The sequence below is a fragment of the Nematolebias whitei genome, chromosome 5 (assembly GCF_014905685.2).
Source record: "Nematolebias whitei isolate Nwh7 chromosome 5, NemWhi1, whole genome shotgun sequence".
Taxonomy (NCBI): Eukaryota; Metazoa; Chordata; class Actinopteri; order Cyprinodontiformes; family Rivulidae; genus Nematolebias; species Nematolebias whitei.
In genome coordinates this window covers 18,362,745-18,374,160 of record NC_056502.1, presented here as the reverse complement: position 1 = coordinate 18,374,160, position 11,416 = coordinate 18,362,745, and the positions used below count along the sequence as shown (strand labels likewise).

Below are 11,416 nucleotides of genomic sequence, written 5' to 3'. Positions count from 1 at the left end.
GATTAACCAGCTTCATGCAAGTAACATGAGATTAACCAGCTTCATGCAGATAACATGAGATTAACCAGCTTCACACAGGTAACATGAGATTAACCAGCTTTATGCCGGTAGCATGAGATTAACCAGCTTTATGCCGGTAGCATGAGATTAACCAGCTTTATGCAGGTAGCATGAGATTAACCAGCTTCATGCAGGTAACGTGAGATTAACCAGCTTCATGCAGGTAACATGAGATTAACCAGATTCATGCAGGTAACATGAGATTAACCAGATTCATGAGATTAACCAGTTTAACTCAAGTAACATGAGATTGACCAGCTTCATGCAGGCAACATGAGAGTAACCAGTTTCATGCAGGCAGCATGAGATTAACCAGTTTCATGAGATTAACCAATTTAACACAGGTAACATGAGATTAACCAGCTTCATGCAGGTAACATAAGATTAACCAATTTAACACAGGTAACATGAGATTAACCAGTTTCATGAGATTAATCAGTTTAACACAAGTAACATGATATTTTCTAGCTTCATGCAGGCAACATAAGATTAACCAATTTAACATAGGTAATTTGAGATTAACCAGCTTCATGCAGGCAACATGAGATTAACCAATTTCATGCAGGCAGCATGAGATTAAACATGCTTCATGCAGGCAGCATGAGATTAAACATGCTTCATGCAGGCAGCATGAGATTAAACATGCTTCATGCAGGCAGTATGAGATTAAACATGCTTCATGCAGGCAGTATGAGATTAAACATGCTTCATGCAGGCAGCTTGAGATTAACTAGCTTCATGCTCATCTTTTTGTGTGTCTAACCCGGCAGTTTCCAAATATTTAGTTCTTTTTTCGAGGACTGTGACCTCGACTGTCACGGATTGAAGTTTATCAATAAGTCATTAAACAAGGATATCTATTAACAAACAATCTTTAAATTTATTTCCAGCAAATTATTGACTCCTTTTTTAAATTTTTGTAGAATATACAGTAAATACATGCTGATCAGTCATTTCTAATGATTTAAAGTTGATTTGAATCCGGGACATCATCTGAAGACCCCTCCTTTGGGGTTTTATGACCATGATGGGCTCCTGACTCCAATTTTGGGAACCACTGGTGTAACTTTTCAAAAAGTGGGAGGAATAATCGATTAAACATTTGACTATTGGACAAATACAACTTATTTTCAGTTTCATATTCCTAATCTTATGCTCATCAGGCTTCTAAAACACAAATTTAGTTAATCGTATAAAAACTAATTTTCTTTTCTCTTTAGGATTTATTTGAATTGTATTTTTATATCTGAAAACCTCAAAAGTTAATGCTTACAAAATCACAGATCAGTTTCACTCAATTATAACAAAAAAAAACCTTTGTTTTAGCTCAAATGTTGAACTTTTTATTAATTTTTCACAGAGCTAGTTATCTTGCCACCTAGTGGCCATTATATGACATTGCAGATTCTTTTTTTCTTACAAATTTATACTTTTTGTGTTAGTAAACAAAAAAAAGTATATATTTTTTAAATGCAAAATATAAAATTATTAAAAATTGAAAGCAATTTTTGTCCCGTAATGCAATAAGTGTTTTAGTTTTGGTTCTGGCATCTTTAAGGTGCCAGAGGTTAAATGTGCTCCCACTCATCCATGCTCAAACGAACCACAAAGTTGGATTCATGCAAATGTTTATGCAGAGAAAAGAGGAGCAAAATTCCAAAGTTGAATGAAATGTTTCAATTTACTCAGGAGTAGTTCCTTCTCAGAGAAGGTCTCAGTGTGTTGGAAAGCGTTGCAGCCACTTATCAGTCGACTGCTGAGCTAACGGGGTAATCGACACCCACCTATAGTCAGAAATGTGGCCACCGTCAATCTGCCGTTGAGGCTAACTTGTATATTTGAACTGTAAACAGAAAGCCTCAGATGTTCAGGGTAAACACTGACTGTCCTCAATAAAGGGCCACAGCCAGCAGCTTCAACCCTTCATGCATCCATCCATCCATCCATTATCTTTACCCGTTTATTCCATTTTGGGTCACGGGGGTCGCTGGTGCCCATGTCCAGCAATCACTGTGCGAGGGGCGGGGTACACCCTGGACAGGTCGCAAGTCCATCACAGGGCCACATAGAGACAAACGAGACAAACAACCATTCACTCTCTCACTCACACCTAGGGACAATTTAGAGTTACCAATGAGCCTAACATGCATGTTTTTGGTCTGTGGGAGGAAACCGGAGTACCCGGAGAAAACCCACGCATGCACGGAGAGAACATGCAAACTCCACCCAGAAGGCCCCTGGACTGGGGTTTGAACCAGGGACCTGTTCGCTGAGAGGCAGCAGCTCTACCAGTTGCGCCACCGTGCTGCCCACCCTTCATGCAAATGAGACAAAAAAATAGAAGCAAACTGTTGATTTTGTTAAATTAATATTGACAGAAGAACCCCACGGCAGCACGGTGGCACAACTGGTAGAGCTGCTGCCTCTCAGCGAGCAGGTCCCTGGTTCAAACCCCGGTCCAGGGGCCTTTCTGGGTGGAGTTTGCATGTTCTCTCCGTGCATGCGTGGGTTTTCTCCGGGTACTCCGGTTTCCTCCCACAGACCAAAAACATGCATGTTAGGCTGATTGGTAACTCTTTAAATTGTCCCTAGGTGTGAGTGAGAGAGTGAATGGTTGTTTGTCTCGTTTGGCTCTATGTGGCCCTGTGATGGACCTGCGACCTGTCCAGGGTGTACCCCGCCCCTCGCACAGTGATTGCTGGACATGGGCACCGCGACCCCCGTGACCCAAAATGGAACAAGTGGGTAAAGAAAATGGATGGATGGATGGATGGAGAAGAACCCCACTGGATGAAACGGTTAAAGTTGCCACAACCTAACAGCAGAAATGGCTGCTGCTAAAAAAAATTAAAGGTAGAGCATTGCTGGAAAAAATGCATATTGCCCGCCAATATTGATGCCGATAGTCAATGCAGAAAATTTAAGCTGTAGAGGAAAATGTCATGCTCGGAATATGTGTTGGAGATTACTTTTAGCTACTATCACATTGAGTTAGAGTCGTTGCACGTTGGCTGATGTCGATTAGCTGCTGTGGAAATCTTGACTTGCAGGCGTACATCTGTTACTTCTTGACAGTTTCATTATAATCCATGCACACATTCATGAGACATTTTGTTAACAGTGCAGACAAATGACAGATGCAGGCAAAACAACCATCACCCCTACGTCTAATATCTGCTCAAATGTGTTCTTCTTGTGCAGACCGTCCTTGTCTGGAGGACAGAGGGAGAGTTCAGCGAGTGCAAAGGAGCGTGGAGTTGGGACTCACTCACATTCTTCGCCGAGACAGCCAGGACAGTCTGATGCATAAGGTAGGTTCTGCGTCATCTTTTCACACTGTTCTCGCTGTCTGAGTGAGCAGACGTCCAACCCTCTGTGTTCCGTCCTGCAGCTGTACCAGAGGATGGCAGTGCTGCGTTCACTGTGCACTCTGCACATGGAGAAGCTGCGCTGGTTCAGTCAGCGGTACCCGCTCACCGCTCACTCCCTGTTCCCTCCGCTCTACAAGGAGCTGTTTGCATCTGAGGCAGAGCTGCTGCCCGGGACCACTCCCTCCTGAGCCCACACCACATAAGCACACACACACATATATATATACTGTTTATATATATGTTGGACACATAGAACCAGAACTCTCATTGTTTCTTCAAAAATAAAAATGTCTATTTTTTTAATAGAAAACAATATTAATGAAACAACTCTTGCTTTTTAGATTATGTCAGAGATAAATGTGAGTATTTTGATAGATTGAACTTGTTTTTCGGTAATTCCAGGAAGTGTTGATGTTGCGTGAGAGTATGTTTTTGTTTTTTCCCCTTCTTTCCAGATGTGATGTTCAGTTGTAGCTGCTGAGTGTTCGCACAAACAGATTTAAAGAAGCAGGATGCTTTCACAGCTGAGGTGTAAAGGGATATTTAGCCCCAAATAAGAATAAAATAGGACTTAAAGCAATATTTCAGATGTTTTAAAGTTTGTTTCTGTGGAAATGGTATGGTGTAAATGAATATCTTACCTGCTGTAGATAACTATTTTTTAAATGGCACATTTGGAGTACTTTCTGCAGGAATTTCACAGCATTTCTGCTGAAATAACCACAAAACTGACGGTGGTGTAAAGGTTTATAAAACGCATTCTTGTAAAATCTATAAAATTTCTGAAACTGACTTGTTTTTAAAACAGTTATGGGTAGAAATATTTAGGCACTTGAATATTAGATTACTATTCAGAGGGCTGCGGTGTGGTTATAACATGATTATCAGTGCATTCACACACTTTAAACAAAGTTCTGAGCATAAGATCTCCCAGACCTAAAAAAAAACAACAACAAAAAAACTTTTACATTAATTTGTAATATATAAAAAAGTTTTATTAAAGCAAGGAACTAAAGAAACAAAAAAAAAACCCGGAGTCAAAAAGCTGAATACATGCAGGGACAGTGGCACCCCTCATGTTTATGGTTAATCTACTGAAGTACACTTAGAAATAAAGTTAGGCCGATTTGGATCAGTACCTCTGTTCTTCTGGAGACTCCTCGCTAATGCCTTTTGCCAACTAGTCAATCACCGCCCAGAGAGATTTATTTATTTAATCTTTATTTATACAGGTAGTCTCATTGCGACCTTGACCTCTCTAAGTGGCTTTAAGAATCTGTTGGACTCCTGGCAGGGACCAACGCAGACATGTTCCTGTTTTTAGTTTTCTACATTCGCCTTAGAATCCAGCTGTTTTTTTGTTACCTTTTTCTTTTAGCCATCCTATTTGTAAAAAAAAGAAAAAAAACTGCAGTATTACTTTTTATAATTGTTTATTGTTGTTGCTGTTGTCCATTGTTGTCATCTTTCTTTGTTGAAATCAGGTCTCTCTTGTAAATGAGTCCTCGAGGCTCAATGGGATTTACCTGTATAAATAAAGGTTGATTGAGTGTCACAAGGACTCATTTTCAAGAGAGACCTGTTTGGGAACAGATGGTGGGGGTTAAGGGCCTTGCTCAAGGGCCCAGAGTGGGGCAAATGGGGCTGAGGCAGGTGTGGGTGTTTCACCTTTCCCACCCACATTTTGATGTTGTCGGTCCGGGGAGTTGAACCGGCGACCTTCCAATCTGCGCCATCACTCCCCAGAGGTACTTAAGATGCACCTTAAGTAGCAGCAACAACGAGCAGGTGGAAACGTAAACTCGGCCTGCGTATAGTGTGGATTTTACCATTTTTCCCTTTTAAGGGGCTCGTAGCAATGACATGAAGACTGGTCAAAGAAATTCATAAAGTAAGAAACAAAATCTGCACTTTTTTTTCTCATACATCACATAAAGAAACAGCTGAAGTGACCGAATAAAGGGCAACAAAGGCGACTTTCGTTTTGGTGTGTTGCTACACATTTATGCTCAGATTTGTTGAGTGAAGCATGCAGATAAAGTGCTTTGTTTACATCGAGTGCAGACCTGCATTTCAGAATTGCATATCGATATATCTGTAAGACTAAACTCTTTCAAACTGCACCATTTGATATAGATCAGAATAACTTGTTTTATGTTTGATTTCATGCTTTTTAAGGGGCATGTTTGAGTTAAAAATGCCAAAAAATATATATATAAAAAAAAAAAAAATAAACAGGGTACTGCATTTCTTCAAGACAGCCTTTTATGCGTTTCATGGAGTCATTAACAATAAATACTAAAATGTGTTGACATTTTAATAACAATTCAGAATCGTTTTGCTTCGACTAGGCATTAGCTGTTCAGTTTGGTCAAAATAAAACTCGTTTCTCCAAACTGGAGTTACTTAAAGAGCTATCTACAACAGGTAAGATATTAATTGTTCATGACAATTCAAACACCCCACTTTAAAACATTTTACGTTATCAAGATTTTTCTTTTGTAGATATAAGCTTAGAGCCACGGTAGTTATTTCTAATAAATTAAACCTAAAAAAGTATAAAACTATTGTAAAACATTAGTCAACATACAGAAGAATCCAAATCCGATAATGGTAGTGAGGCTAAAACACAACTTTCAAATAACCAAACCTCACAAAACTGGCTGAAAATCAGCTTTATCAGTAAAATAAGGAGTAAATAATAATAAATTGTAACAGAAGTCAATATTTTCTGCCAAACCCATCATTAAATAATTCACTTATCTGCTGTCACTTTATTTTCATACCGACTGAGTAGCACGGCTAAGATAGAACAAAGCTGCTTTAGAGTTGGTGCTCTTTCCTCTTTCAGGTGTTCATTTTTACGTAAAACTGTTTTCTGCTTCAGCGTTTGTGTTCCTAAAGGTTTGCTGCATCTGTAAGTCACCGTCTGGGTCCTCGTCTCGTTGACGGCCTCCATAAACCTTCTGTCTCTCCACAGGTGGCTTTCAGTTCCATGCAGCCCGTCCGTTTTTGCTCAGACCAATAAATCTAATAAGGAAGCGCTTCTTCTAAAAGGCTTTTCCTGTAAATCCCTGAATGTTTTTAGTTATTTTGTTACACGGAGACATTGGAATCTCTTGTTTTGTGTTACCCTTTTGTTTTCTGAAGATTTTCATTTTTTGCTCTTCCTGCACATTACTGAGTGAAACAAGCCAAGATGTGAGGTTTCTGCATTAACAGTGGATGGAGTTCTCTCTGTAACTGGAACCAGCATGAGCCTGATGATCCTGCCTGTAAACCTGGAAAATAAACTGCAGATGCTGTGACATCAAACACGTGTGGGCATTATTTAACCGCTCATTTTAGACATTTTTGTATCGAGCTAATGTTTTGCTGAGACGGCCATCTTGAACTGAACTGACTCCATAGTTGTAGATGTACTTCTGTTGTCATCCTCGTCACACGTGGTACATGAGGTGGAATGAAATTGTGTACTCAAGGTCCCAGTTACACCAAAAAAATAGCAAAAATTTAAAGTAGAAAAAGAAACAGGATCTAAGATGTATGCTAAACAATAATAATATAATATAATACGGTGTATTAAACAGCAGCCTTGATTATTTATTACTTTCTGAGAGTTTGATTGAAATGGTTCCTGTGGTTTACGAGTTATTTTGCTAACAGATAAACAAGGTTGACTAAGAGGTAATAGCAAGCTTTTAAGCAAAATTGTCACACATGTTGCCCTTGAAGTATGTGTTGGGGACAATGCTCAGCTACTACCACAACAAATGTAAGTTTAATATCTGTAAAACTGGCACTGTTAAAGCTGTTTTTGTGCTTATTAGTAAAGTGCTGTGGCCTTGTTATATCAGGTTGACTCCTAACGTGAATCTGTTGTAGAGGTGCATCTAGTGATTAATTTCATTAAAATCTGTTCAGTTGTTCATGAGATTTTTGCTGACAGTTCAGTCAAATCTCTTGCGCACAGACATGAGCAAAAACATTATCAGTCAGCCTTGGCCTTCAGCAGCCTGCGATAAAAACAGTCTAAACAGCTTGGCAAGACAAGGACAAGCGGGAAAAATCCTCACGAGCTCAGCAAAACGCACAGTTCAGTCATTGCTGTGAAATTAGGGTTTATTAGTTAACAAAGGGCTTGATAAAATGCAGCTGCAGCAGTTGACACATAGGAAGCGTTAGTCATTGTGGGTGAGCTTGGAAGTGGTTTGTGGAAAGTTTTCATGAAGTCGTCAAACACAAAACTGTTGCTACCCAAGATTAGAGGAAGGCATTTAAAAAGCTTAGACACAAATCACACATTTCTTTCTGCAAGTGAAGTTTTATATCAACAGTCGGACTCAAGTTTGTGAAACTTTTCTTTTTCTTCATCTGTGGGAAACAACTGTTACTTCAGTGTGATTTAATGTTAGTTTGAGTTCAGTGCTTAGAAAGGGATCAGAAAACAGCTTCCGTATGTGGTGGTTTTTGGTTTCATGTCAGCTTGTTTCATGTTCAGTAAACAATGCTTCCATGTGTTTGTTCAGTAGAAAACTATAACTTTGTCACTTATTTTCAGCCACTTATCTAGCTCTGCTGAACCTGTAAAGTCAGCTGAGACATGAAGGTATCTTACCTGCTGTGGATATCTCTGTGAACAACTTCATTTTAGAGAAATAGAGTTTAGTTCAGACTGTATTGATGAGCTAACGACTAGTCCAAGTAGAGCCTAGACCAGGGTTATTCAACTGGTGGCCCGGGGGCCAAATCAGGCCCACGAGTGAGCTCAGTTCGACCCACCAATGGGTTCATTGTTAAATAAAACTAGATTTTAAATTGTGAAACAACCTTAATTAATGACAATAGCTGCTGGATGTCTGAGCTTTTGGCTTTCAATAACTGTGGCCCCTTTAATAATTTAGTTGAATAGCCCTGGCCTTATGCTTATTAATTTTATTGATCCCATTGGGGATCAATAAAATATATTGAATGAATAGACCCAAGCAGATTGCTGCCATCTTAAGAAAACTTGAAGTTGTAGCCATTTTGGTGTGGAATATTATAACAAAAGTGCTACAGCTAGCGTCAGCTGTTATTTTTGCTAGCAAATAACCATAATTTCATGTATTTAAATGTGTAAATTGACAGCAGTGCGAAGGTTTACTAAACAGAGTTTGCATTAATTACTGGGGGCAGAGGGAGTCTGGTTTGGTGGCCTCAGGATTCCATCTCTGCTCTTTGCAGATGATGTGGTCCTGCTGTTGGCGTCATCGTGCCGTGATCTTCAGCTCTCGCTGGAGCGGTTCGCAGCCGAGTGTGAAGCAGCTGAGATGAGAATCAACACTTCAAATCTGAGGACATGGTCCTCAGTCGGAAAAGGGTGGATTAGATTCTCTTCGGGTCGAGGGTGAGGTTCTGCCTCAAGTGGAGGAGTTCAAGTACCTTGGGTTTTTTAGTTCAGGAGTGAAGGAAGAATGGAGCTTGAGATTGACAGATGGATTGGTGCAGCATCTGTAGTATTGCAGACTCTACCAGTCCGTTGTGGTGAAGAGGTAGATGAGCTGTAAGGCAGAGCTCTGTTTACCGGTCGGTCTACGTTCCAACCCTCACCTATGGTCATGAGCTCTGGGTAGTGACCGGATGAATAAGATTGTGGATACAGGCGGTTGAAATTACTGTAGTTTCCTCTGTAAGGTAGCTGGACTCTCCCTTAGAGATAAGGTGAGACGTTCAGTCATCCAGGAGAGACTCGGAGTAGAACCGCTGCTCCTCCACATGGAGAGGAGCCAGTTGAAGTGGTTCAGGCATCTGGTAAGGTTGCCCCCTGGGTGCTTTTCTAGGGAGGTGCTTGGGGCATGTCCGACTGTGTGGAGACCCCAAAAAAGACCCAGAACACGCTGCAGAGTACATCTCTCGGATGGCCTGGGAACACTTTGGATTCCTCCCAGAGGAGCTGGAAGAGGTGGCTGTGGAAAGAGATGTCTGGGCCTCCCTGCTCAAGCTGCTACCCCGTGACCCGACTTTGGAACAAGCTGAAGATGATGGATGGATGGATGGATGGATGGACTATTGTGAAATTTTTGATACTGGAGCTGTTTTAAGATGGCAGCAACCCACTTTGGACTTGGCCTCACATTGACTAGCTATTAGCTCATCATTCCAGTAAAAATCATCTTTATCTTTGCAACACCAGGATATTTAAAGAGCTATCTACAACAGGTAAGATATTACTTGTTCATAATCTTTCCACAGAACCCCACTTTAAAAGAGAGTCAGAGTCAGTCAGAGAGTCAGAGTTTCTTTGTCATTTGCACCACATGCGGTACATGTGGTGGAACAAAATTGTGTACACAGGGTCCCAGTTACATCCGAATGAATTAAACTATTGATTTAAAAGTGTCTTCACTTAATGCTTCAAGTATCATTATTATCCCCAAGGGGCAATTTGTTTCACAGTAGGCACATAAAATATCCATACTACAGACAAGACATAAAATGTTGTATTTCATGCAGTATTGTAACCAGAAAGTTTGTTTCTGGTTGTCTAACAAAATGAAGCAAAGAAACCGGATGCTATATCAACATTCCTGATTGCTGTCATTTTTACTTTCTGAACTTTGAAAGTATTTTAACTCATTTGTACATCTGAACCCACAACATTCTTCATCTCAACCCCAAACATTCAACACAGTACATTTTAGGATTCTGTTCATTTTAAATAAGAGCATTTTTGGATCATTCATTGAAATGCATACACAGTTCAAACAATGTTCAGAGGGTCTGAGCCAGCCTTTTACACCATGATCCTAAAAGTTCATCATGAGGTCTGCTCGTTATCTTGCATTTGATTAAACCACTGTGAGGTGTTCTGGTCATCTCACATCCCGTCCTGTCATCTGTTCATCCACTCCACATGAAATGTATTTGTATAAAATGAGAGCAATATCAGCAATTTCTTAAAAACTAGGGAAGGAAGGTCAGAACGGATGCATTGATCTGAAACCGCCCTCTTGCTTTACAGTCTTTGTGACATCATAACATACAACGTACATGCATATTCAAGCAGTGAATCTAAGCAATTATTTTTTGACAAGTTGGAAAATGAGCTGAGAGCAGAGCAGCATTATCCTCCCTCTTCAAAGAGATCAAACTGTGGCCTTTAGAGCGTAAAGGGGAGAGTTAAAGTGCAACTGACAACTAAAAGGGAGTTTTTCTTTGCTCTGACGCTTGTTATGTCAGGAAAAGTTCTGCAGAAGTCACACTGACCGGGGGTCAAACTCGGTCAAAGAGGAAAGATAAATCAATTTGTTACAGCCTGTGAGTCTGAGTCCTTTTTTGTCCAAAACCTCAAAATCTAAACATAACACGATGATTCTGAAATGATGCTACAGGAGAATTTCTGATTATCGTGTTACGGTCAAACGGAGTCTGCTTGGATAAATATCAGAATTCCATCTTGACACACTCAAATTATTCAAGCATGGATATTAGGAGAACAAAAGACTTTTACTTTTGTGTTCTGTTGCATTTGTATGCAAATGTTTGACAACTTGTGAAAATCACACTAGTAGCTTATTCAGAGATTCTTTATTGTCATTTCACCACATGTGGTACATGTGGTGGAACAACATTATGTGCACAGGCTTCCAGTTACATCCAACAATACAATGTAAAAGAAAAACAGTAATAAGATCTAAGATATGAACTAAAAAAAAAAACATCAGCTAAAAATATGCTAAGCACTAAAAGCATAAAAACAATAAACACAATACTCCAAACAGCAGCACAAACATTATTAGTAATTTTATTATTATAAAGCCCTAATTGGGGACTGCCTAGTATAAGGCAGCCACCTATTATTATCCACCTGACAAGGGTTTCTTAACTTTACATCTTACTCTTCCATCAACTTTAATGCAGCCCGAACCACAACGTGTTCCCGCACAAATGTTATATCAAAACGACCGGCTTGGCACCATGATGTGTGCTATTACTTTTATTGG

At 39.9% G+C, this 11,416-nt stretch overlaps 1 protein-coding gene across 1 annotated transcript in view; it reads left to right on the top strand.

Moving 5' to 3' along the window:
• The window catches only part of rorc (RAR-related orphan receptor C), a 31,266-nt gene extending 27,587 nt beyond the window's left edge, over window positions 1–3,679 (top strand). The window contains exons 12-13 of the mRNA XM_037676952.1: window positions 3,262–3,371; window positions 3,452–3,679. Of these exons, the coding sequence (XP_037532880.1) occupies window positions 3,262–3,371; window positions 3,452–3,619 (278 nt within the window). The 3' untranslated portion in view covers window positions 3,620–3,679. The remainder of the gene's footprint in view (window positions 1–3,261; window positions 3,372–3,451) is intronic.
• Window positions 3,680–11,416: the final 7,737 nt, after the last annotated feature.